Below are 26,593 nucleotides of genomic sequence, written 5' to 3'. Positions count from 1 at the left end.
GGCATGTGTTCTTTGGGTCCAATGTCACGGTTTTCCCCAGGGAGATCCTTTCCAAAGCAAAATGACCAGATCCCTCTGCTCACAGTTTTGCAGGGGAGGATGAAAGACCAGAAAGCTGTCCCAGAGAGGACACAGAGGAGACCTGGCAACTGATGCCATGTGGGAGGCTAGAGTGGACATAAAGGGCTACTAGAAGAGAAAAGAGAGGCTCCCAATGAAGTTGTAGTTTAGTTAATAGTGTCACACCCCAGCGTTCATTAATTAACTAATCAACATTTTTTGGTACCAGGGATTGAACCCAGAAGCACTTAACCACTGAGCCACATCCTCAGCCCTTTTTTATATGTTTTTAGAGACAGGGTCTCGCTGAGTTGCTGAGGCTGGCTTTGAACTCACGATCCTCCTGCCTCAGCCTTCCAAACTGCTGGGATTACAGGGAGGCACCACTGCACCCGGCTCTTTTCTTTTTTGTGCTGGGGATGGAACCCAGGGCCTTGTACACGCTGGGTGAGTGCTCTACCTACCTCCCCAGCCCTCGCTGTGTTCATTTCTTAATTCAGATCACTGCACTGTGGCCATATTCGATGCCAACATCCGGGGAACCGGGGCAAACGGCATAATGCACCTCTCATATCATCCGGGCAACTCTCGAATAAATTTTATTTTTTTTGGGGGGGTGCTGGGGATTGGGAACCCAGGGTCTTGTGCATGCAAGGCAAGCACTCTACCCACTGAGCTGTATCCCCAGCCAAATTTTTTTTTAAATTTTATTTTTTAGTTTTAGGTGGGCACAATATATTTATTTTATTTTTATGTGGTGCTGAGGATCGAACCCAGTGCCCGATGAATGCTAGCTGAGCGCTCTACCACTGAGCCACAACCCCAGGCCCTCGAATAAATTTAAGAGTATTTCAAAACAGGAAGTTATAAAGAGAGAGAGAGAGAGAAGGGGTAGAGAGGGAGAGAAAGACAGAGAGAAGGGCTTCCTACTGCATTTGAAATAAAATCCCCAATTTCCGCCACCAGGCTGGCTCTGCCCCCCCCACAACGGCAGCTTCCGCACCTGCCTACCTTTGGGTTCCTGGAACACACCACAGACACCTCACCACCCCAGCTCTTGCTGCTGCCTCTGCCTGAAGCACGCCCCTCTTCACCTGGCTGGTTCCTTCAGGTGCCCCTGTCACCGGGAGCAGCCCTGAGTCGCCTCCTCACATGGTCTCCTTCACTTGGTCCCCGGCTCCCTCCCCAGCAAGCTCTCTTCAGGAAGGGCCTTGCCCTCGGGATGGGGCTTGGAAAAGCGCTCAGCACACAGTAGGTGCACAGTACACACTGTGCTGCCACCTCCAGCTCTAGCTGTGCTTGGGCCTGGGGTCCCTGTCCTTTGAGAGTGGGCACTGGCCGAGCTGCCCCTGCAGGGGGCCCAGCTCCTTCCCACCATCTGAAGCAGCCCCGCGCCTGGCCCTTCCAGGACCGCCCTCACTCCCACAGCCCTTAGTGATCACAATGGGCTAGGCGCCTGCGTGTCCGTCCTCCGCCAGGTGGGCTCTGTGTCACCTGCCCACCTGGTGAGCTCTGCAAACAGGCAAGAGCTCAGAGAGTGGAGGGCGGAGCCCTCAGCATCCCAGAGTTGGCCAAGTCCTGGGCCTTAGCCCCTGGCCTGCCATTTAGGAAGATGCCACCAGGTGGACAGTGGTGTCCACTTCTGATGAAGTTGGGCACAGAGCGAGGCTGCCCACCCATGTTGTAAGGTGGGGTTTTTTCTTTTTTTTTTTTAGTACCAGGGATTGAACAGAGGGGCACTTAGCCACTGAGCCACATCCCCAGCCCTTTTTATTTTTATTTTGACACAGGGTCTTGCAAAGTTGCTTTGGGCCTTGCTAAATTGCTGAGGCTGGCCTTGAATTTGTGATCCTCCTGCCTCAGCCTTCCTAGTTCCTGGGATTACAGGTGTGCGCCACCACATCCGGCCTACAATCTGTTTAGGAGCAAGAAACCAGGGGCTCAGTGAAAACCCCCACCTGCCCTTCCAGGACCCCTGGCCCCCATGGGGCCAGGACTGCCCACTGGAGCTCAAATGCAGATGCTCTGGCCCCCTAACCTCAAATCCTGTCCCTGCTGAAGACAGAGACAAGGAGACACAGAGCAGTGGCGATCAAGCGAGGGCTCAAACTCTGGGATTCAGCATCCTGGGCACGTATTCTGGTGAGCACGGCCCCTATGGGCTCAGCCTGATGACAGCCTCTCCCCTCTCTGGTAACAGTCATCCTCATTTCTCTCCTTTCCCCATATCGAAGGCCATGAGGTTCATCAGAAGCTGACCCTGGTCACCAGGTGGGCACATCCTCCATCCTGAGTCCCAGCGAGAACCCTTCCTGAGACTAGCCTCAGGTTAGAGAAGACTGGACCCTCCTTCTAAGGAAGCTGATGAGCTGGTGGGACACACCTAGCACAGCGGTGGCCATCATGCCAGGGTCAGGGGAGGGTCTATCTAAGGATGGAACCACCTCAGAAGAAAGCCGAGCAGAGGCCAGTTTCCTGATGCTGCTGAACACCTGGATCCAGCCATGCCTGAAGTCACACCCCTGAGGTTTTTTATTTATGTGAGTCATTCCATTCATGTCCAACCAGTTTCTTTCCTTGCAACTTACGGATCCCAACCTGGTTGTGAAATGATGTATTTAAATCAGGCAGCCTGCCCATCACGGTTGTCCCTAATTCCACAGAAACTTTACTATTATTAGGACTCAGGTCACCAAAGTAAGCCCTGCCCGTGGCCCATTTGCCAGTGAGGTGGCTATCTGGGGAACTCCAGGTCCTTACCATGTCCATGGTCACAGGGACTAGCCTGATAGAAGGACTCACCATCCTTTTTCTGGCCTGCAGTGTCTCCTCTTGTAGGGGACCTGGTGACCCTTCGGGCACCTTCGGCTCTTTGCCCCTCCTGGGGCCTCTGCGGGATCATCGCAAGCAGGTCCCAGCTGGGGACTTCCGCCCACCTCTCAACAGTGTCGAAGTCCTACCAGGAAAAGGGAGGACAAAGCTGGATGGGGGGGAGGTGGCCCCGGCCTGCAGTCCCAGCACAAGACGCCAAAGGAACTGACCTTGAAGGTGCCCACTGAGTGCCCTCACCGACCTCCCACCAACCCCCCACCAACCCCGGCCAGCAGGCAGCCAGAGAGCCCAGAGTCTGTCCAAACCCTCGCAGCCAGGAGATCCGGGTTCAGATCCCAGCCCTGTCACTTCCCCTCTGTGTGGCTCTAGTGGCCATGACCATCTCCAGGACAGAGGGAGGTGGAGTCCGCAGCCCGGGCCACCTGGGGGGCACCGGCTGGGGTGTTAGGCTGAGCCTGTCACTCCCCGCCAGGTTCCTCTGAGGGAGGGTCTCATGACAGGCCAGCCTCCTCTGCCCCCTGACGGCCCCTCCACCGGAGAGCTTGAGAGGACTCCAGGCCTGCTCCCGCACCATTGGAGGGGCCCAGTCCCTGCCAGGACGATCCCTTCCCTGTCCTTGGAAACCAATGCCAAGAGTGGCCATGGGCTCAGCAGCTGTGACCAGGGCCCAGCCCCAGGCCTGCTCTGGACACAGCGCCCACATCCCAGCCCTCTGGGACTCGAGAGGCTTTGGCAGCCTGGGCGGGCGGGTGACTCACCTGAGCCTAGTCAACCACCTTTGTCCCCACCGCCCCAGGCCCAGCGGCCGGGAGACCCTCCCAGTTCCTGCTGTGAGGCACCGGCTGGGCTCAGGGGGTAGATCCTCTCTTGTCCCCTCTGTCTCCAGCCCCCAGCTCACCACAGAGGATGACCTGCTGGTGTCATGGGTGGAACTGCCAGGGCTCCAGCTGGTGTCAGAGTTGGGGTCCTCGTAGCAGCTGCCACTCGGGGAGGGGGCCAGGCCCTCCAGATAGGGCACTGCCTCCAGCTCCTGGTGCCTGCTCCTGGGGGCAGCTTTGGGGTCCTCCTCAGGAAGCCCTGCTGTCAGGGACAGGCCCCTGGGACAGGAGACACTCATGACTTTCCCCCAAAAAGTAATAGGGAGTTAGGGAGCACTCCTCCGCCCAGATGCACACGAGAACACACTCTACAGGGGCCGGGGATCTGCTGTCACTGCAGAACAGGGAGCCACACCAAGGGCCTCATGAGCTGTGCGATGACAGCCTCCCTTTGAAGTACAATGATTCCCATTTTATAGATGAAGGAAATGTGACTCAGAGAGGTCAAGATATTGGCCACGGTCACACAGCCAGAAAAGGACAGAGCTGGATTGTGAACCAGGACAATTGCCTGGGATCCAAACCCTTGTCACCAGAGCAGGAGTGGGGACTCTAGGCTCAGTAAGAATAAGACGATAGACTCATGCTGGACTAATGCGGGGAGGTGGGAGACTGTGGGGCAAGAGCTGCAGAGAAAAATCTTGCTTTAGAGAAGCCAGTCAGGGCAGCCACGGACCCAAGGAGGCATGTAGCTGATGTCTTTCAAGATGGGGACACACAGATTGACCTACAGGCTGGTAATGAGTGATGACCCCAAAAGAGTTCTATAGTCAAGTTTGGGACAGAACACATGTCTCTGCCTCCCGCACCCAAACCCACCCCGTACCCACCATGCAGATGCATGCCTACAAACTAAAAGTCCTGCTGAGAAAGCATTCGACTTCCCCTATCCCAGGGTTTCTGAAATGTATTTGAAAGCCGGGCTTTTCTTTAAAATAACGTCTTGGGGTGAGGGATGTAACTCAGCAATACAGCGCTTCCTCAGCGAGGGCCGAGGACCATAAAAAATGAATGAATAAGTAAAAGTAAAGCCTACTGTGAGGAGCACATGTTTCCAAGCAAGGCCATTTGATTCTGCACGGTGAGTGTGTGGGTGTGTGTGCGCGCGTGCACGCACGCACACACACTCAGTGCTGGGATGGAACCAGAACTTCACACGCGCTGGGCCAGCACCCTACCACTGAGATGCGCCCAGCCCTGACCTGTCCCTCTTATTTTACAAAGAAAGTGAGGCCCAGAGAGATGGACCAACTTGCCTGAGGTCCCACAGCCTCTGAGGGACAGACCAGAAGCTGGGACCCAGGTTTCTGGATCCTGAAGTCATGGCCTCCCCAGGTTCCATGACCCCATACGGGGAGTTCAGGGGAGTCCAGGTGAGCGCAGGCCTGGGTGGAGGGAATCGAGAGACTGGCGCAGTGCACAGCCAGGAGGGAGGGTGACAGCTGGTACCCCACTAAGCGCAGGCCTCCTCTGCATGGCCGCTGCCCCCTGGAGAGAAGCTGAGCTAGGGAACTAGCGAGTGGGTAGCACCCTCAGGAAAGACAGCCAGGGCTGGGGACAGTAGGCTCAGAGACTCAGGACCCCAAAGGGACAGTCTGATCCGAGTTCTCCTGTGGGGCTGAGGTGCATGCCTCCTGCCTGCCTGTGCCCAGAGCATGGACTACCCACGTGACCCCCTTCAGCAGCATCAGGCAGACGCTGTCCCCGTGGAAAGCGCAGGAGGGGTAGGTGAGGCCACCCTACCCCAGGGAGCCCTTCCCTGGGTCCTTGGGCTCTACCCACCTCTTGGGCCCCTGGCCCACCGCAGACTGGCAATCTGAGGTGGAGGTGCTGAGCGGGTCCTCAGGGGCTGGCGGGCAGCGGGGCAGGTCGTAGTAGGGCGCCTCAACGCTGGAAGAGCTCCCCAGCTCCTGAGGCAGAGCAGGAGAGAGACTGGCTCAGTGCCTCCCGCACGGGGCCACGGGGCGGGTGGGTTTCAGCCATGTCCTCAGGGAGCGCCTGCTGCTGCACGAGGCTGCCCCTAGGGACCCGGCTGGGGCTGGCAGGGCCTGGGGTGTGTACACAGCGGGCCTAGGCTCAGGTGCCGAGTTCTAAGGTGTGTGTGTGGCGTGCGCACATGTGCATGGGACTCTTGAAGGTGTGTGCGCGCACAGAGCGTTAGGGGCGCAGGGCGTGTGCTTGTGTGAGCGCACGCAGGTTCATTCAGGGGTGTTTCAGTGCGTGTGTGTCTGAGAAGGCAAAGTGACCCAAAAGGGCCTCTGGTGGCCAGAAGGCAGGTGCACGATGCCTGGCCTGGCGAACAGGGAGAGGTCTGTGGGGAGAAGAGCCGAGATGGGAAGCAGATCTCAGAGGAGAGAAGAGATTTGCCCTGCTCAGGGCCAGGCAGGGGCTCAGGACAGGAGGCTGGGGCCCCAGGTGTGGTGAAGGCCATGGCCCTCGTACTCCTCTCCCCTCCTGGCCTCAGCACGGCCACACCTGGGCCCTGGAGCTGGGCTCACCCAGGGGGAACGGTGGCGGCTCGCCTCCACTAGGGCCCCCCCAGTCCTCTGGCTGCCTGGAGTGGCAGGGCCTCCCCTGGTGGTGGGACACCCGGCCATGGCACCCGTGCCCCGCCTCCTCTCGGGTTACCTGGGCAGCGGCTCCTGTGGTAGCAGCAGAGGCTGGCGGCTGTCAGCACCCTCGTCCCCGGGGGGCTCCAGCTCGGGCCCCCACACTGCCGCCCTCCTGGCCCGACTCTGGGCCGTGGCGGCAGCAGCAGAGGCAGCGGAAACCTTAGAGGGGCCGGCCGGGAGCAGGGGCCCCTCATTACTGTTTCATGAGCCAGGGCCCAGCCAAGAACAATGGGGCACATGAGACCCAGGAACCCGATCCCCGTGGCTCACCTGAGAGCCAGGGCGGGTGGGAGCCTGGGCGGGGCTCCCTGGGGACCCTGGGACTGGAGTCCAGGGCAGAAGCTGCGGCCTGATCAGTGCCCCAGGTGGGCACAGGCTTTCCTGGACCCAGGAAAGTCACCCCCAGCAGGGCCTGGGAGTGCTGAGGTGTCGGCTGCGACTCCAGCCAGAGGAGGCCGAGGGGATCAGTTTCACCCCCTGCCCCGCAGCCAGATTCTGATCTGATCAGCGCTTGGCAGCAGGAGGTGTCAGATCCACAGCCGGGCCCGGCGCCTTGGCCACCCAGGGGACAGCGCAGCAGGAAAAAGAGGGAGTGGCTTGCTGGACACTACCCAGGGTCCTGGTTCAGCAGCCCCTCCAGTCTGGCATGGCACCTGCTCCCACTTTCACCCCAACTGCCACCCACTGCCCACTCACTGCCCACTCCCCAGGCCGGCAGGCAGTCCCCACTCTGACTACTGTCTGGGGGTCAGCGCGGGCTTCAGTCTGAGACCTGCGTCCTGTCTGGGCTCCTTCACTGCCCAGCCAATGGCCTCACCAGGGCCTTGTCTCTGTAGTGCAGGCAGAGGGAGGCATGCCCAGGATCATGGCCATGATCTGCCCTCTCTGTGCCTCAGTTATGTCATGCAGAACTGGCCTCAGCCACGTCCTAGGGGCTGCCAGGAGAATTAAATGAGTTAATATCTGTAAAGGGCTCATCTGCCCTTTCCCATCGTAAGTTTAATAACAATGAAAGAGCATTAAATAAACTGTAGACGCAGGCAATTGTCAGAGTAATGCTAAATGCAATCAAGACTCTGTGGAAGGGCAGGACTCGACCACCCAGCCACCCACCTTCCACTGCCTGCCGCCCCGCACCTGGCTGTGACCTGGACAAGGTCATGTGACCCCTCCCCTGGCTCCCAGCCTCTGGGAGACTCAGCTGTGAATAGAGAGGGACAGGAATCCGGAGCCAGGGGCCTGTGGGAGCTGGATTCCAAGGACTCCTTGTTGACCATTTGGTCAGCAGTTGGTCATTCTTGGTGATGATGGGGACACCCTGGGACATGGCCATTGACACCTATTCTAGAGTGGCTGAAGATGTCAGAGTGGACCTGGCCCTGCGTCTCTGTGCCCACTGTGAGTAGAAGTCTGGCAGGAAACTTCAGTCCCTCAGACTGGAGGCGCTTTCTAACAGAGGCTTTTCCGTTTCACATGTTTGAAATCTCAGGGGCCATGAGGTTTGTTTGTATTTTGTTTTGTTTGGTGCTGGGGATGGAATCCAGGGCCTTGCACATGCTAGGCAAGAGCATCCCCAGTTCTTTATATTTTTATTTCTTCATTTTGAAACAGGGTCTTGCTAACTTACCAAGACCGGCCTTGATCCTCCTGCCTGGGTCTCCCAGGTAGCTGGGATCCCAGGCATAGTCATTTTAAGGGGTCAGTTTTTCCTTTTACATCTGCTACACAAGAATTCTGTCCTCCATTGAGCTGGGTCCCACGGCCGGGCTCAGCCCTGGGAGGCTCAGGGGAGTTTCACACCTTGGGGTCTCGTCATTGGAGCAACTGGAAACTAAAGGATTTGGTACCAGTACCCTTCTCTGGTCATGAAACCCACTCTACCTGTGGCTGCTGGGAGGAGGCCACACTCTGGTGTCTGCCTCCCATCATGGGCTGCGTGTCTCTGTCCTCCGGGATTCTCCGCCTCCTGTTACCTGGGGCTAAAAGCTGATTCAGTGGCCAGAGCTTGTCTAGAAACAGCTGTGTCCTGGCCCTGGGGGCCTCTCCTCTTCCCACCCCATACTCTGCCCAAGACTTTTGCTGGAGCCAGACCCCAACGATGGGCACGGCTCCATCTCCTGCTGCGGTCTGACGCTAAGTGCAGCCCTGGTCCTCAGCAGCCTCCCGTCTCCACCGTGCCTGCAAGTGCCCCACTCACCAGGCCCCAGCAGCTCCACGCAGACCTCCACCCCAAGTAGCTGCCCACAGAAATAACGAGGGGTCAGCCAGGGCTTCTCTCTCCCCCACACCCAGATTATCAGCTAGTTCTCCAGTGCGTCCTCTGTCACCACCCCAAAGCCCCGTCCTCTCTGGCACAAATGGGTACTCGCACATTTTCCTCACTGGTCCCTGATTCACTCCTGCCTCTCAGTACTTCATTCTCTGCCCAGAAATCACAGTGACTCTGAAAAATGCAAATCGAATAACATTCATTGTCACTTTTTTATTTAAATTCCTCAGTGAATCCCATGACTGTCTGAACAAAATCCAAAAATCCTCAGCTTGTCCACAAAGCCACATGAGGCCCCACCTGGTGAGACAGAGGCTCCGCCCGTTTTCCATCCAGCTTCATCCTGTAGCTTCAGTGTCCCTCCCTCTCACCACTCTCCAGTCCACCAATGTGCCTCCTCCTTTCTGCCTCAGGGCCTCTGCACATACAGTAGTACTACTGTCTTCCTCTGCACTTCCCCAACTTCGATGGCTAATTCCTGCAAGCCTACCCCTAGCAGCCAAGTGTCACCAGGGAAACCTTCCCCATGCGCCATCATTTACCCTCTGCCACTTGCTATTACTTATGGCACTTATCACAACCATGACTAAATAATCACGTGCAGAATTTCTGACTCTCCATTTCCCTGACTATCAGCTACACAAAGCAGGAATATGACTGTCTTACTTATCACTATGTCCCAGTATCCAGCACCATGGCAGGCACATTTTACGCACTTATTCAATATGAATAAATACGTGAGTATTTGCTGAGAATAGGTGAGGTTGATGCTGGAACTCACACCTGTCTGAATCCACACTGGCGTCTCCCCACCCACTGGGAGGAGGTCACTAGCATGGGAGAAGGACTTACAACACTTTTGTGCATCTGTTGTCCTCAGGGACAAGGTGGCAGCTGTAGCTGGAGGTATGGAGACTGGTGTAAAGGAGCCTCCAAGCTTACCTCTCTGGTCAGGAAGGGGGTAAAGAAGAAACTGCAGGTACTGAATGGGCATAAGTACTGGCAGCGATCCAGAGTGAGGAGCCTGCTGCCCCCACGGACCCAGGAGGACAGTAAAGCCCGAGAACGTAAAGGGCCCAAGGCCGCACAGCCGTTAAATGGTAACCCCAGGACTGCGCCTGCAGCCTGCTGGCTCCCAAACCGAAGAGTACCCTCCACTGCGGCCGCTTTCAGATCTCAACCCCTGCAAGAAGCTCGCTGCCAGGCTCAGGAGGAGCCTCAGACCCCACAGGGAATGACGACGTCAGAGGGGGTCAAGGCTGGAAGGGCCTCTGGAGATCCAGGAGCCCCACGCCTCCCGGGGTGTGTGTGCCAGGCGCTCTGGGATTACCGTACAGGGGCTTGGCATCGGACACACCAACCGCACAGTAAGAAAACCAAGACTCTTTTGCTCTCACAGCAGCTTCAGGAAGAAAGTCTTCGGCAGGTTCTGGGGTAGTTTTAACACCCAATATCTGCTAACCTGCCTTCTTTTTTGGGGGAGGGTACCGGGGATTGAACTCAGGGGCACTCGACTACTGAGCCACGTCCCCAGCCCTATGTTGTATTTTATTTAGAGACAGGGGCTCACTGAGTTGCTTAGTGCCTTGCCATTGCTGAGACTGGCTTTGAACCCACAATCCTCCTCTCAGCCTCCAGAGTCACTGGGATTACAGGTGTGTGCCACACATCGGGTTAGGCCCTGGTCTTAATTTCTTATTTGTGGTGGTGGCGTAAAGTTTTGTCTCATATAAGTGAAAAAAAGATGTTGCTTTTGGGGTTGGGGTGCAGCTCAGAGGTAGAGCTTGCACAGGGCCCTAGGTTTAATCCCCATTATCCCCCCACAAAAGATTTTAATCTAAGGAACAATAAGTAATAGATTAGATGAAGCTATAGTAAAAATCAAAAACTGGAGGAAAATGACTAAAGATTTTAAAACATCGACATGGTTCAGCCACCTCATTGTATCAACAGGTAAACTGAGGTGCTGGCCAGAAGGAAGCATTTGGGTTCAACTTCAAGTTCATGGCCCAGCCATTGTGATTCCCCCATCCCAAACCACCCCAGCCACCCAGGAAAGCCAGCTCACCTGGTGTCTTGCTCCATGGGCCTCCTCAGGGTGGAGGCAGTTTTGACAGCAGCTCTGGGTAAGCATATTGGCCTCGAAGGGTTCACAGGAGACCTTCTCAGCCTCATGCTCCATATTGGGTGAGCCAGGCCAGGGCAGCTCCTGTGAGCCACCGGCTGACCTTCTAGAAGGGGCCTGGGGAGAAAGGGGGGGTAGTTCAAGGACCAGATGACTGACTAGCCATCCACTCAGACCCTAGCCCCAGTGTCTCCAGGCCAGACGAGGACCAAGGATCCATGGCTATCCATCCACTCATGTTCATTTATTCACTCAGTAAACACTCCTCAATCCCTAAGCACCCAGGCACACTGCCAAGTATTTGACATGTGAGTTTTTAGCCCTCACTACAGTGTTGTTCAAAGTGTGTTCCAAGGACCCTACGTTACACAATCCTGGTCTGCTCATAAAGAAATACAGATTTCCAGCTGCTAAAGAGGCCAAGGCAGGAGGCTTGCTTGAATCCAGGAGTTCAGGATCAGACTGAGCAACATAGAAAGACCCCTGCCTCTTAAAAAAATGCAGATTCCCTATTCCTTCTCCTGATTCACTCAGTCAGAATCTCCAGGAGGTGAGGCCTGGGGGTATGTCATTTAAACAATTCCCCGTGGGAGATTCCAGCAAGCACCCCCAAATTTGAATACTTTTTTTTTATAGCAATCCTGGCATTGCAGTTCAAATTCATGCTAATTTCAGATCGGACAACTAGAGCTCAGAGAGGTTCCCTGACAGGCAAGGTGATGTGGCTGAGCGGAATTCAAATCCAGGTCAGTGTGCGCCCACTCTCTTGGAGGTGGAAGCGAGGGGCCCTAGGGTCACACTGACAGCTTACACAGTTCACTTGGGAAACACAAGGAGAGGCAAAAGGCTACCCAAGTATTTTTAGGGTTGAGGACTAAGTCTTAAACAAAAGTAAACAGCCTAAGATTACACAGCAAGTTTGTGACAGAGCTTAACGGGAAAGAAACCCTGATGCTTTGACCTGAGCCCAGGGCTCCAATGTTCAGCCTCTGGAAACAAAGCTGGGTCAGGAGAGGGATTGGAAGAAGCCCTCCCCTCCGGTAAGGAGACCAGGATGGCAGGGGTGACATCTGACTCCAAACACACAAACACCTTAAGGCTCCCCCTGCCACCCCATACTTACCGGACCTGGTGACTTTCCTCCAAAGCTCCCAAGGGATCAGGCCTTTGTTGTCAATCTCAGCTGAGAGCTGTGGAATTTCACGTCTCCACGGGGGCAGCAGGGGAAGGCTCCATCTCTTCCCCAGGAGAGAGGACCGCAGAGGGGACAGGGTGGGGCACCCACTAGCCCGCCCGTGGCATCGGAGCCTCGGATCTTCACGAGGCAGAGGCAGTCATCTCCCCGCCTGGCTCCCTGTTGCCGACGGTGGACAGATGCTCAGCACCACCTGGGCGGTTCTTTCCCGGTTGGTCCACATAAAGGAGTACCGCCTTGGACGGAGAACGCCATTCATTTCCCTGGGGGCGGGGTGGGGGGCTCTATTCCACGTGCCCCCAGCTGCTCCCGTTCTCCCCTACCCTCAATCAGTTGGCAAAATCTTTCTCTAAGATGCACTTTAGATTTAACAACGAAACCATAAGTGGCCACGCCTGCCCCACCCGGAGAATGGACCCCTGGACCTCTCTCCATCCATGCCGGCAGCCAGTTCCTCCCGCATCTCTCAGCCCCCTTCCCCTCCCTAGCAGCCCTTTTCCACCGCTCGCTCGCCGCTCACCTGGGCTCGGGTTTCCACGCACTGGGGCTGCGGGGGTGCGAGTACCAGAGTCACGGCCCTTACATTTTAACAATGAATCAAAACGCTGCTGGGCGGTGGTAGGCTCGCTCTCAGAGCCTCATTTACATGAAGGCCGTGGGATTGGACCAGCCGAAGACGAGGGGCGGGGCGGAGGCGGGCGGTACCCCGCAGCCTCGGAGCGCGGGACTCGGCACGTTCTGCCTGGGCAGCAGCATCCCCTCCCAGGCGCGGTTCCCAGGGGGCCCACGAAGCTGGCACGGTGGATCTTCTCTTTGGTTTATTCAGGCCACAGTGCCCTAAGCCGACTTTAGCCGAGACTTCACCTCTCCGCCTGTTTTTGGAACAGGATATGTAATAGTACATAATGAGAATGAAAACAGTTTGCACGTGGCTCGGGAGGCTGAGGCAGGAGGATCCGAGTTCAAAGCCAGCTTCAGCAAAAGCAAGGCGCTAAGCAACTCAGTGAGACCCTCCTGTCTCTAAATAAAATACAAAATAGGGTTGGGGATGTGGCTCAGTGGTTGAGTGCCCCTGAGTTCAATCCTTGGTACCACCCCCTCCACCCCCCATCCCTCATCTAACAACAACAACAACAACAAAAAAAAAAAAAACCCAAAAAACTGAAGTGTATCAGAATAGGCACCCAGTAAATGCCAAACAGATGCACAGAACTAACACAGCATCGCAGTTGTGGCCTCGGGGACCACTAAACATCCCTGCAGGAAGGCTTCAACCTCCACTCCATATTTCCACCAACTGGAGCTCAGGCCCTCCCCACTTTGACGCTGACCTTTGATCTGTACTGTCTGCACGCAGGCTCCTGCACCATGCCCTGACATTCAAGAAGACAGTGTCACCTACCAAGGAGTCCAAGGAGGTCCTGGAGAAGGGGACCTCAACGCAGGATGTTGTCCTTGACATAGTGACTGAAAAGAGTTGTCAAGTATCAGATATGAAGGTACAGAAAGTTACTTAGGAAAGCAAGGAATTCATGTTCAACAGAGAATTGGGGATGTGTGGGGGGAGAGCAATGTGTGCTTTTGGGATCTTAGGCTCTTCTTTTAAAGGAAACCTGGCGAGGGGTGTGGTGGGAAGATTCATGGGGACATCAGCCTGGTGATGACAAGACTGATGGTGGTGGCAGTCTGGCACTTTCAGGACTCTTAGATTGGCGTCTTCTCCACTATCTGATCAATAGATAGCACTGGGAAAGTGCCCCAATAGCAAGTTTTGTTTCTCTTTTTTCTCAATCTATTCTAAAAATACCTATATCTGTGGATAATTAATAGTGCACAGGGAAATTTTCAAAAGTGAATAAATTCCCAGTGACTTCACACCTACAATCCCAGCTACTTACAAGTTCAAGGCCAGATTCAGCAATTTAGTGAGATCCTGTCTCAAAACTTAAAAATAAAGGGCTGGGAATGTAGTTCAGTGACAAAGCACCCCTGGTTCAATCCTCAGTACAGGAATAAATACACAAGTAAAAGACCACCGTGAAGATTTGTAGATTTTCCAGAAATGTGGGAGTGACAGGCCTGGTAGAGAGAACTAGCTTGGGGATAAAAGGTACGAACTTTGGCACAAGTCCTTCAGATTAGAGATATAATGTCCTTTTTCTTTCTTTTGTCTCCTTTCTACCTTTTAAAAATAATCTCTGGCTGGGTGTGGTGGTGTATGCTTGTCATCCCAGTGGCTTGGGAGCTTAGGCAGGAGGATATTGAGGTCAAAGCCAGCCTCATCAATTTAGTGAGGACACAAGCAACTCAGGGAGACCTGGTCTCTAAATAAAATATTAAAAAATGGGTAGGGGGTCCTGACTGTGGCTCAGTGCTAGAGCGCTTGCCTAGCATGTGTGAGGCACTGGGTTTGATCCTCGGCACCATATAAAAATGAAAACATAAAATAAAGGTATTGTGTCCATCTACACCTAAAACAAATATTTAAAAAGGGGGGTTTGGGGATGTGGCTTAGTGGATTCAACCCCACTATCCAAAATCAATTCTACCTCAATAGTTATTGCAGGGTGACCAGCACCCCTCCAGGGTAGGTTCCTGATCAGGAGGTGTGAGCCACCTGGGCATAAAAGTCGGAAATAGTTAGTAAGAAATAGAGATGGAACCAGATATTAGATATAAGAAGAGGAGCATCTGGACGAGGTTTCAGTGGGAGGAACGGTGGGGTTTGGTGCTTGCTTCTCCATATGGCAGGGTCTTGTAGTAAACAGGTTGATTGGCATTTTGGCAAGCCACACCCACCTCCAAGAGGCTGTGTGGCTCCAGCGGGTCACCCCATCTCTGATGCTGTGCTGAATTTGCAGTGGAGCTGGGTAGGAAGCCACATGAACCAGGCGTTCTCTCAAACCAGCCAGGTTGCTACTGGGAGTTCCAAATACAAGGCTTTCCTCCTAATGGCTTCCAGATTGCTGTAGTTCATGCACATGGCTCAATTCACATATGGGTCATGGATGGCTTCCAGCCAATATGCACCTGAAGGACTAAGTACTAAGGTCCCCATTTCACAGCCACTGAAGATCAGCGAAGTTAACTAACTTGCCAGTATCACACGGTTAGTAAGTGGCAGAGCCAGGCCTAAAACCCCTGTGAGTCACCACAGATCATCTTCACTTCCTGATTCATCAGACCTTCGCCTGTGACTGGAACATGCTAGGCCACCACGGAGGGTACAGGGGAGAGGAGAGAAGAATAAAATGTGACTCCTTCCAAGGTGAGGGGCCTCCTGATCAGTGAGAGAAACAGAATCCTGAATGGGTCATCCTGGCCCAGCATGGAACTGGGTAAAACACACCCACTTAACAAGGGCCACAGGCTTCCTGCCTGGTCCCTCTTACTCCAAGCAAAACAGAGGCTAGAGAGACCCCCCCTCAGGAAGTGCTCATCTCCCCCTCGCGCTTCCTGGCTGGAGATCTTGAAGAATGGGACTTGCCTCCTCTGAGCCTATGGTGCTTGGGTTGAATTTGAAGCACAGGGTGTGGCCTCGGCTCTCTGCCCCCACCCACAAGCAAAACCTAGAGCCAACTCAAGGCAGCAATGAGGACAAGTCATTTATTAAATATTTACGGATCGCCTTTGTCAGTTATCAGGACAGTCTGCAAACAAAGGCTCAATCTGCTTCTCTGGTGCAGAGAAGGGCTTTTAGCAATCCAGTGACAGCAGCCCTCCCCTTGCAAAGCCTCTCTCTTGCTATACATGGGCATGCTGATGCCCATGCTGTCCAGGGCACAGGGAGAACAGCCTTGTTCCCATTTTATCATAGAGACAGGGAAGGCTTCTTGGAGGCGGTGGCCCAGAGGCAGGGAGGGTGAGCAGGGCTGGGACCAAGGCTGCGAGCAGCCTGTATCTTCTGAGGGCTCCTAGAAGCGGGCTGCTGGCTCCCGGACCGCCTATCGGTCAGCCCTCTCCAAGCAGGCAGCAACCTGGGTGAGCCAGAGCACCCTCCCGCACAGCCAAAGGAAGGTCAGCACCTTGAAGTTGGGAACCCTGGAGGAGACAGAGGCCGAGGCCACCCTGACACAGGGACCCTCTCTTCCAGTTCCTGACCCACCTTGCCCACAGGGAGCTCAGGCCACCTCAAAAGAACCTGCTAGAAGAGATTCCTTCCCTTAGTGGGCTGAGCCAAACTCCCAGGAACCACGGCCATTGCTCCTCGTTGTCCCAGAGCAGGGCCTGCCGAGGAGGGACCTGAGGGAGGGTAATGTCTGCAGATCCCCATCACAGCCTTGAACATTTGGCTTTGGGGGTAGAATCTTCTGGTTGCCAACCAACTCCTCTTCTCCTATTAGTAACATAATCCTCATATATTTTATTTACTTTTGTACTGGGGACTGAACCCAAGGGTGCTCTTCTGCTCTGCCACTGAGCTACATCCCACTTCTATTTTTTTGAGACAAGTTCTCACTAAATTGCCAAGGCTGGCCTTGAACTTGATTCTCCTTCTTCAGTCTCCCATATTGCTAGGATCACAGGTGGGTGCCACCCCCTGTAATCCCCAATTTTTTTTTACATGTACTTTTTTTTTTGCATTATAATTCTTATTACCCATATATACCACAAATTTTCATATTTCTGTTAGTATATGAAGTAGGTTGTCACCCAATTGGAGTCTTCCTACATGCACTTTGTTTTTGTTTTTTTTTTAATATTTATTTTTTAGTTATCGGCGGACACAACATCATTGTTTGTATGTGGTGCTGAGGATCGAACCTGGGCTGCACGCATGCCAGGCGAGCGCGCTACCACTTGAGCCACATCCCCAGCCCCCCTACATGTACTTTGGATGATGATGTCCATCACATTCCACCATCCTTGCTAATCCCCTGCCTCCTCCCTGCCACCCTCCTCTGCCCTATCTAGAATTCATCTATCCCTCCCATGTTCCCCCTCCCTACCCCACTATGAGTCAGCCTCCTTATATCAGAGAAAACATTTGTTCTTTTGGGATTAGCTAACTTCACTTAGCATTATCTTCTCCAACGCCATCTATTTACCTGCAAGTGCCATGATTTTATTCTCTTTTATTGCTGAGTAATATTCCATTGTGGATATATGCCACATTTTTTTTTTTATATCCATTCATCCACTGAAGGGCATCTAGGTTGACTCTACAGTCTAGCTATGGTGAATTGTGCTGCTATAAACATTGATGTGGCTGTGTCCCTGTAGTATGCTGTTTTTTTTTTTTTTTAAAGAGAATTTTTTAATATTTATTTTTTAGTTTTCAGCGGACACAACATCTTTGTTTGTATGTGGTGCTGAGGATCGAACCCGGGCCGCACACATGCCAGGCAAGCGCGCTACCACTTGAGCCACATCCCCAGCCCTAGTATGCTGTTTTTAAGACCTTTGGGTATAGTCCGAGGAGTGGGATAGCTGGGTCAAATGGTGGTTCCATTCCCAGTCTTCCAAGGAATCTCCGTACTGCTTTCCATATTGGCTGCACCCATTTGCAGTCCCACCAGCAATGAGTGTACCTTTCCCCCACATCCTCGCCAATACTTATTGTCTTCATAATAGCTGCCATTCTGACTGGAGTGAGATGATATCTTAGAGTAGTTTTGATTTGCATTTCTCTGATTGCTAGAAATGATGAGCATTTTTTCATATATTTGCTGACTGATTGTATATCCTCTTCTGAGAAGTGGCTGTTCAGGTCTATTTGTTGACTGGGTTGGTTTTTTTTTTTTTTTTTTTTGGTCCTTAGCTTTTTGAGTTCTTTATATCTGATGTGTGAGGGGTAAAGATTTGCTCCCAGGATGTAGGCTTTCTGTTCACCTCACAGATTGTTTCTTTTGCTGAGAAAAAAAGTTTTTACTTTGATTCCATCCCGTTTATTGATTCTTGGTTTTAATTCTTTGCTATAGGAGTCTTATTAAGGAAGCTGGGACCTAATCCACATGATGAAGATTAGGGCCTACTTGTAATCCCCGATATTCATCCGGTATTTGGTTTCCCAGGAAAGGCCAAAGTCCCCAGCCTCTTTTGCAGCCAGGATTTCCTTCCTCCACCCTACCCACCCCTGCACCCAGGCCTTTGCCTTCTGCCTGGCCAACAAAACCCAAGTGTTGAGAGTTCTTAAAAGTAGTAAGTATCCTTCTTACCTTCCCCTTCATCCTGCCAGCTGAAATGCAGATTTGATGGCCTGCAGCTCAAGCAGCCATCTTAGACTATGAGGCAGAAGCCATGTGTTAAGAATGGCATAAAAACTAAAACACTGGTAGAGAATCCCTGGGTTCAATCCCCAGTACCACAAAAACAAACAACTAAATGCCAACCTTCCCACCCTTCAGCCTTCCCAGCTCCAAGCTGGTAACCTCCTATGTCTGCCAACTAGAGAATTAGTTGTTTCTTAGTTTTGTTTTGTTTTTTTTTTTTTTTAGAGGGAATTTTTTTAATATTTATTTTTTAGTTTTTGGCGGACACAACATCTTTCTTTGTATGTGGTGCTGAGGATCGAACACGGGCCGCGCGCATGCCAGGCGAGCGCGCTGCCGCTTGAGCCACATCCCCAGCCCTCTTAGTTTTGTTTGATACATATAGCTAAAACCCTTTGAAATTTTATTTATTATTATTAGTGTGGTTCTGGGGTTGAATCTAAGGATACTACCACTGAGCTACATCCCTAGCTCTTTTTCTATTTTTTCTTGGGACAGAGTCTTGCTAAACTGCTCAAGCCTCAAACATGAGATCCTCCCGCCTCGGGAGTGGATGGGATCACAGCGTGCACCACAGGCCCAGGGGGAACCTTTCTTTCCTTCAGCCCTGAGGATTGGACCCAGGGTCTCAGTGGTGCAAGCAAGTGCTCCAGCACTGAGCTGCATCTCCAGCCCTTTTATTTTGAGACAGGATCTTGCTAATTGCCCAGGCTGGTCTCAAACTTGCTATCCTCCTGCCTCAGCCTCCTGAGTTGCTGCGATTACAGGTGTGCACCACCATGCCTGGCTTCACCCATCTTGAAGAAACTCCTAGAGGCCCAAGTCGTCCCCCAGGATGGAGGGCAACAGGAAGGGAGTTTCAACTCTGTGGTCCCTGATCCCAGGATTCGCTAAACCACTGTCACTCAATTTTCTGGCTGTCTGGAAACACCATGGCACACATGGGAGGGGCAGGTCAGGACTTGACACTTGTAGAAACAAGGAAAACTGTGAGTGTGATGGGCAGGGCCTGGAGTCCGGACCTGTGGATGTCTCAGCTGAGACAGCGACAGAAGACACACCCTGAAGTGTCCCGTGTGGCCAAGTGGCTCAAGCAGGTGGTCTTGCTTTGGCCCTGAGGGAGGTGTTTTGTCATCTTCCATACAGCTGCGCATGGTGGTCTGCAGGGTGAGACCCACCCCCACTCTGGGCTGAGTACCAGAACCCCTGGAGGGTCTGGAAACAGGTCCATCTGCGCAGCAGGGAGGCGGCCAAGGGGAATCACCCCACCCCAAGAACAGGAGGAAGGCAGGGAGGCAAGGGAAGGAGCCTGAGGCCTTCCAGCCAGGAGCCCTGAGGCCTGTTCCCATGCCTGGGCGTGGGTTTTAGACATGAACTCGCTGTCATCAGACACCCCTGGGTGGGTTCTGGTGGTGCCAAGGAGGGAGGCCAGGTTCCCTAGGAATGGCCTGAGCCATGGTTTTCCTGAGCCTGCCTGCCAGAAGGGTACGGCTGCTCCTGGCACCCCCAGTGGAGTTGGGGGAGGCCCATCCTTGATTCCCTCCCATGTTCTGAGGTGAAGCCTGTGGCCCCCCAGGAGCTTCCCTGCACCATCTCCCACACTAGCCCGCGGGCTTTCCTGGGAGCTGGGAATACGACTTATCCTGCCAGGACTCACGCTGCACCAAGAGGGAGCACAGCTGCCTTACGAAGCCACAGCGAAGCTCTCTCTGGAAAGAATACGAAGAAATGGCAGCCCCGGGCGATGGCAGGGGTGGGTCAGCTCTGGAGGGGCCGTACTGTGCTGGTTGGGATGCACTTTCTTTAACAACTGAGGACGCTGGGGTGGGGCTCAGCGGTACCCCTACCTAGCACTGGGATCCCAGGGTTCCAGCCCAGCCCCACCCAAACAACCAAACAAACAAAATGAAAGAAAGAAAAAGCCGAGGATCAAGGATCAACGAATGCTCCTTTGTTGGGCCCTGGGAGCTGCTGGCAGCCTGAAGTGGTCCCAGATCTGGGCTCTCCATCACCTCAGCTCCAGCTGAGGAGCCTGATGAGGCCCGGGGAAGTCTGAGAGGAGTGCAGGGCCTGCCACTGTCCAGCCACCCAGAGCAGCAGGTGGACTCTGGACTTTGCCATGGACATGCAAGAGGGACCCAGGGCTAACACGACCTTAGCGCACCCTCAGGGAGAGTTGCCAGAGAATGATGGGCCCCCGCCCCAGCCATTTCCACCACGCCCTTGGGACGTGGTGACAAGTGACCTGGGAATAGGGTGGAGGGGCAAGGGCTGGGGGCACACCAGCATCCAGCCAGGGGGGACAGGCCCCAAATTCACCCCAAGATTGGCCTTTCCTGACCAAACCACAAGGCACACATTTGGAGTTTCACAAATCTGATGAGTTCCAGACAGGGGTACATTTGGGGAGATGCCTGACCTGGCTCTGAAGGCCCCTGCTGGGGCCAGCTCTCAGCTGCCTGCTCCTTCCGGGGTTCAGGCCCCAGAGTGGTCCTCGGACAAGGACAGTCCCAGGCCTGAGAGGCCCTCAAGTTTGGCTGTGGAGCCACCGCCTCAGTGCGCAGGTTACAGGACGGCCATCGGGCTCACTCCCCGCTATGCCGGGATTTGCCTGTCAGCCGGCGGCGCTGGGTCTTGCTGGTGCGGGTGGCACTCGGGGGCTTCTTGGTGGAATCCTGTGCCCGTCGGGGACGTTTTCTCTTGACCTTTTTCCGGCTGTGGGCATGCAGCGACGCTGTGAGGGAGGAGATCCTGTGGAGGGCAGAGGGGTGAGGCCCAGCCTCAGTGTGCCCTGGGAATGGGGGGGCGGGGGGCAAGGGCTGGGCTGGGGGCACACCATCATCCAGCCAGGGGGGACAGGCCCCAAATTCACCCCAAGGTTGGCCTTTCCTGACTCCAGAGCACCTGCAGTCCCACGCCTGGCCCTCTAGCTTCCCCCCACAGGCATGGTGACAAGCCAGGGCTCACCGCTGAGACAGCAGGGGGTCTTTGGACTTCCTGGGTAAGGCTCTGGTTGGTTTCTCCACAGACGACATCTCCTCCTTGGACCCGTCCCCAGCACCTGGCTAGAAAAGCACAGGAGAAGAACTGTCACAGAAAGTGGATGGGCCTGGGGACACAGCTCAGTTGGTAGAGGGCTCGCCTCCCGTGCACGAGGGCCAGGGTTCAATGCCCAGCACCACAAAACACAAAAAACGGGGAGTGGATGGATAGGGACCAGGCTGGACACCCTAAGTGAGCATGGCTATGTCCAGTGGTGGGCATGGCCTGATGCCTAACAGGCCTGGAGCCAGGCCAGAGAAGGCCTTGGCCAGATGGCCCACATCCACCCGAAAGCCAAGATCACACAGGGGACAGCCCTATTTCAAAGTCCTCCCTGCCTCAGCTTGTAGTTTACAGTGGACAGTCGAACACTCATGAATAAAAAACGAGCAAACAGGTGACAGGACTGGTCTCTGCATCAGATCTCACACAGGGACCAGCACAGTGGCAGATGAGAGTCAGACCCTTATGGACAACACAAGGCAGTGGCTTCGGGCAGGACGCTGCCACCATGGGACGCAGGTGGGTCTCTGTACCCAGGTTCACACTCAACTGAAAACATTTGGGAAAAAAATTATTGCTTCTGTGCTGAACATGACAGACTTTTTTCTGGTCATTATTCCGTAAACAACGCAGTGAACTATGCACCTTGCACCGGGCTGGTATTAGACGTCATGAGCCGTCTAGAGGTGACTAAAAGCCCAGGGGGACTGCACAGGCTACAGCAGGTACTATTTTATTCAAGGGACACAGACACGGCAGATCTTGGAATCGGGAGTCCTGGAACCAATCCTCCTTAGCCGCAGAGGGACAACTGCACATAATAAATCCTGAAGCGAACCAGGCAGATGCAACTGTGATTACAAGTGGTGTTTCATGAAACAAGGTTACATGTACTCACGAGGAAGCTTTCTGCTATTTTCAATTACATTCTTTTTCATTTTTATTTTTTTGGTACCAGGGGTTGAACCTAGAGGCATTTAACCACTGAGCCACATTCCCAGCCCCCTTTTTATTTTCTCCTTTCAGACACAGTCTCACTAAGTTGTTTAGGGCCTTGTTAAATTGCCAAGGCTGGCCTTGAACTTGTGATCTTCCAGCCTCAGCCCGCTGAGCTGCAGGATTACAGGCGTGCCTGCTACCCGGATCAATTATATTCTTTTCTTTTTATTATTTTTGCCATGCTGGAGATGGAAGCCAGGGCCTCGTGCATGCTGAGCAAGCACTCTACCACTGAGCTCCTCCTTAGTCCCTCTTTTTTTTTTTTAAAGAGAGAGAATTTTTATTCTTTTTTTTTTTTTTTTTTTTAGTTTTCGGCGGACACAACATCTTTGTATGTGGTGCTGAGGATCGAACCCAGGCCGCACTCATGCCAGGCGAGCGTGCTACCCCTTGAGCCACATCCCCAGCCCTCTTTTTATTTTTTTAATATTTGTTTTTTATTTATAGTTGGAAACAATACCTTTATTTTATTTATTTTTATGTGGTGCTGAGGATCAAACCCAGGGCCTCGCACATCCTAGGCGAGCACTCTACCGCTGAGCTACAATACCAGCCCCCAGCCCCTCTTTTTAATGCTGTGAACTACTGATGATTCACAACCCACAGGTTGAAAACTCATGCTCAGTGTATACAGATGTGCCATATTACTGCTGCTTATCACACCAGGGGAACAATCACAACAAACAGCAATCTTTGAGCACTCACTGCTGGGCAGGCAAGGTACCAAGTGATTCACATGGATTGGATTCATCCCCTTTTGAGGATTGAACCCTGGGTCACCACAAAGATGTAACCTTTTTTTTTTTTTAAAAAAGAGAGAGAGAGAATTTTAATATTTATTTTTTTAGTTATTGGTGGACACAACATCTTTGGTTGTATGTGGTGCTGAGGATCGAACCGGGGCCACATGCATGCCAGGCGAGCGCGCTACCGCTTGAGCCACATCCCCAGCCCTTTTTTTTAACTTAAAAAAAGAAAAAGTGTGTGTGTATATATAAATATATATATTTATATATTTATATTTGTAGTTGGACACAATACCTTTATTTTATTTATTTATTGATATGTGGTGCTGACGATCGAACCAGTGCCTCGAAAGCTAGGTGAGTGCTCTACTGCTGAGCCACAACCCCACTCTCCCCTTTTCATTTTTTAAAACAGGGTTTAAGTGGCTGAGGCTGTCCTCAAACTGATGGATCTCCTGCCTCAGCCCCCAGAACTGCTGGGATTACAGGTGAGTGCCACACCACACCTGGCTGGAATCACCACTTTTATCTTCAGAGCAATGCCACAAGGCAAGTGCTACCATGAGCAGCTTCCAGTTTATGGATGAAGACAGGGAAGAAGGCAAGTCAAAGAAACTTGCCCAAGCCGGCTGCGGTGGCCCACACCTCTAATCCCAGTGGCTTGGGAGCTGAGGCAGGAGGATTGCAAGTTCAAAGCCAGCCTCAGCAACTTATGAATCCCTAAACAACTCAGCAAGACCTGTCTCTAAATAAAAATATAAAAACAGCACCCCTGGGGGGCTGGGGATATAGCTCAGTGGGTAGAGTGCTTGCCTTGCATGCACAAGGAAGGCCCTGAGTTCAATCCCCAGCACCACAAAAATAAATAAATAAACAAACACCCCTGGGTTCAATCCCTGGTACCAAAAAAAAAAAGAAAGAAAGAAACTCCTTTACTGCCCAGTGGTGCAGGCAGGGACCAAAGGGTGCAGACCACAAGAGCTTCTTGCACTGCGATACCCGCGACATGGGCAGTATCCGGCAACCCAATGAGGGCCATGCCCCATGCCCGTTCTTCCCCAGGGCAGGACCCACCTCAGGCAGGGGTAGTCCGAGCAGTCGGGCTCCAGAGAGGTCCAGGTCGCTGATGGTGGTCACGGTGACTGTGTGGTTGGGGTGGTCATACTGCACAGACTCTGTCTTTGCCGTCACCAGCCGGTCTAGCTCATCTGCCTCCTCTGCAGGGCAGCCACGGATCAGGCCTCAACCCCAGAACAAGCAATGGAGCTGCAGCCTCCCTCCCAAGCCTGGACTACAGGGGCCCTTCCACCCTGGCCCAGAGCCTGGCCTGCAGACAGATGTAATCAATCACCCACTCTTCCCTCCTTGCTCTAGGCCAGACCCCATTCACAAACTCTGTGATACCAGGAGCTGCCACCGCCCCTCCCTCCAACTACTTCCTCCAGTCCTTGGAAACAGGGTTCTGTTCAGGCTCAGTTTACCATGAGGTTTGGGTCTCCTCCTGGTCTCTGATCCACTGTGCTTAGAGATATGAGAGGCCCACCCCTAGTGCCCAGGTCATCACCAAGACCCCTGAAGCTAAGGAGGTCACCTGTGCAGTTCTCACCCTCTCCCCCCAACACCAGAAGCCCAGCCTCCCTGGTTGTTCTCCAGGTCAGGCCAAGGAGGACTCACCCAGCGCCTCCTCTCTCTCTGCCAGCATCTTCAAGTATTCTCGGTGGCGCTAAGGGCACATGGGAAGGGTACAGTGAGTATGGCCTCTCCTTCAGTCTCAGCAGGGGCACTGCTGACCTCAGGGCATGTGAGACCACGGCTGATAGTTCAAGGTCAAGAGGAGACTCCATACTCCACCTTCCCCAGTCCCAGGCCAGAATCTCTCCTTGTATAAAGGGCTTCTCAGTCCTGTCCTGCCCCACACCCCTCCACCTTCCCTGTGGCCATCTCTATCAGGGCCATCTGGGGCTGTAAGTCCCCCTCCATCCACCTTCCTTCACCTCCTCCCGGAGCTTCTTCTGCTCCTCCTTCAGCCGCTGCTTAATCTCCTCGATGGCTGCCTTCTTCCGCTCCACTTTCCGCTTGTGGAAGCCAGTCAGGTACTCCCTACAGGAAGGAAGCAGGCCAGAGGCAGGAGAGTTTGGAGGAGATAAGGAAAGAACTGGCTTAGGAAGAGAGCACAGCCAGTGCTGCACCATGTGTGCAGGGCTCTACTCACCCACCCTCCTCTCACCTCACCTGTAGGGATCAAGCCCCATTAACAGACAGGGACATGGAGGCACACAGTCTAGGTTACTTGCCCCAGGTCACACAGAGTACAGTCATGCACCATTTAATGATAAGAACACAGTCTGAGAAATGAGTTGCTAGGTGATTGTGTTGTTGTTTACATATCACAAAGTATATTCACACCAACTTAAATAGTATAGTCTACTACACATGGAGGTGGCATGGTACACCATCATTACGTGGGCCATCACTACCAAATCATCATTATGGAACATCTGATTGTGTAAGCTGTTTTTCTTCTTTTTGTTTGTTGTTTTTGTAGCAGGGATTGAACCCGAGGTGCTCTACTACTAAGCCTCATCCCCAGCACTTTTTATTTTTTATTTTGAGACAGGGCCTCACCAGGTTGCTGAGGCTGGCCTCAGTCTCCCAAGCCATGGGGTTGAAGGTGTGCGCCATCACACGGAGCTGGACGGTCTAAGTTTAGCAAAATATGAGATATGTTGCCTCTTTCCACTCTACACTCTCCAGAGCTCTCGGCTTCAAACAAGAGCTGGTAGTGGACACACAGAACTGGCTGAGGCCCCTTTTACACTGGCAAATATCACCGCTCAGGGTATTGAGCCACTTCCGGCAGGGCTTTCAAGAACACCAGATCTGCAGAAGTCCTCCACTGAACCAACACCCACTTCCCCAGGCCCCTGGCCCCACCCTAGGAGCTGCTGATTTACCCTCGGAGTTTCCGGGTGAGACCCAGGAATTTCTCTCCCTACCCCTGCCCTTTTACATCTCCTAGAGCCGGCTGCTCTTTAGGTCAGAACCGTTTGGTTCTGACGCCCAGCACGGGCTTTTTCTCGTGCCATTTTTTTTTCTGTGCCATTTGTCTAGGCGGGGCGCTGGGCCTGGGGCACTGCAGGAGCTCAACAGGCGTCTGGGGAGTGAATGAAAGCAGACAAGCCATTCTCGTTTCATTGGCTCATCGTTCTCAGCGACGGCTGAGCGCCTACTGGGCGCAGGGTCGATGGAGCCAGCTGAACTACCGAGGTCCGAGCTGCGGCTCTAGGCGAGCAGGGGGAGAGCGCGCCACCCCAACGGGCGGAGCTAGGAGAGCCCGAAGGACAGTCTGGCCACGCCCCGGGTGGGGCCGGAAGAGCTCTCCACGCGGGCGGGCGCGACCCGGACCTGACCTAGGCCTCGCCGGGGAGCCCGAGGGGGACGCTCTCCCGCCCTGTCACTCACCGCCGCTTCTCTTCATCGAAGCTGAGGACGAGCCGGGGACGCCGGTCGTCGCCATCTCGCTGCTTCTTTTTCTTGTTGCGACCCATAATGCTGAGGTTCCCACCAGCACAGCTTCCTATATCGCCTAAGAGACTTCCGGGTGTAGCGTTCGCAGCCTT

At 53.6% G+C, this 26,593-nt stretch overlaps 2 protein-coding genes across 2 annotated transcripts in view; both read right to left on the bottom strand.

Annotated features, from left to right (window-relative positions):
- The window catches only part of Triobp (TRIO and F-actin binding protein), a 50,909-nt gene extending 40,016 nt beyond the window's left edge, over positions 1-10,893 (bottom strand). Inside the window, exons 1-4 of the mRNA XM_046429448.2 lie at positions 10,720-10,893; positions 5,553-5,680; positions 3,791-3,989; positions 2,863-3,016 (exon numbers count right to left, since the gene is read on the bottom strand). Of these exons, the coding sequence (XP_046285404.1) occupies positions 2,863-3,016; positions 3,791-3,989; positions 5,553-5,680; positions 10,720-10,833 (595 nt within the window). The 5' untranslated portion in view covers positions 10,834-10,893. The remainder of the gene's footprint in view (positions 1-2,862; positions 3,017-3,790; positions 3,990-5,552; positions 5,681-10,719) is intronic.
- Positions 10,894-20,112: 9,219 nt separating this feature from the next.
- Positions 20,113-26,593, bottom strand: Nol12 (nucleolar protein 12). The gene is made up of 6 exons (XM_046429346.2): positions 26,436-26,593; positions 24,968-25,073; positions 24,648-24,696; positions 24,048-24,190; positions 21,151-21,248; positions 20,113-20,934 (listed from the first exon to the last, which is right to left on the bottom strand). Exons 1-6 carry the CDS (start codon positions 26,519-26,521, stop codon positions 20,769-20,771), a joined length of 648 nt encoding a protein of 215 aa, XP_046285302.1. The 5' UTR covers positions 26,522-26,593; the 3' UTR covers positions 20,113-20,768.

Source organism: Marmota monax, unplaced genomic scaffold (assembly GCF_021218885.2).
Source record: "Marmota monax isolate L192 unplaced genomic scaffold, Marmota_monax_Labrador192_F-V1.1 WCK01_AAM20220418_F8-fsc00051, whole genome shotgun sequence".
Lineage (NCBI taxonomy): Eukaryota > Metazoa > Chordata > Mammalia > Rodentia > Sciuridae > Marmota > Marmota monax.
This window is presented reverse-complemented; position numbering and strand designations above follow the sequence as displayed.

Coding starts and splice junctions, on each gene's coding strand:
- Nol12 (XM_046429346.2), bottom strand. CDS start 26,521: ATGGGTCGCAACAAGAAAAAGAAGCAGCGAGATGGCGACGACCGGCGT. Junction 24,697..24,967: donor AGAAGAAGCTCCGGGAGGAG/GTGAAGGAAGGT, acceptor ATGTGCCCTTAG/CGCCACCGAGAATACTTGAA. Junction 21,249..24,047: donor TCGGACTACCCCTGCCTGAG/GTGGGTCCTGCC, acceptor GTGCTTTTCTAG/CCAGGTGCTGGGGACGGGTC.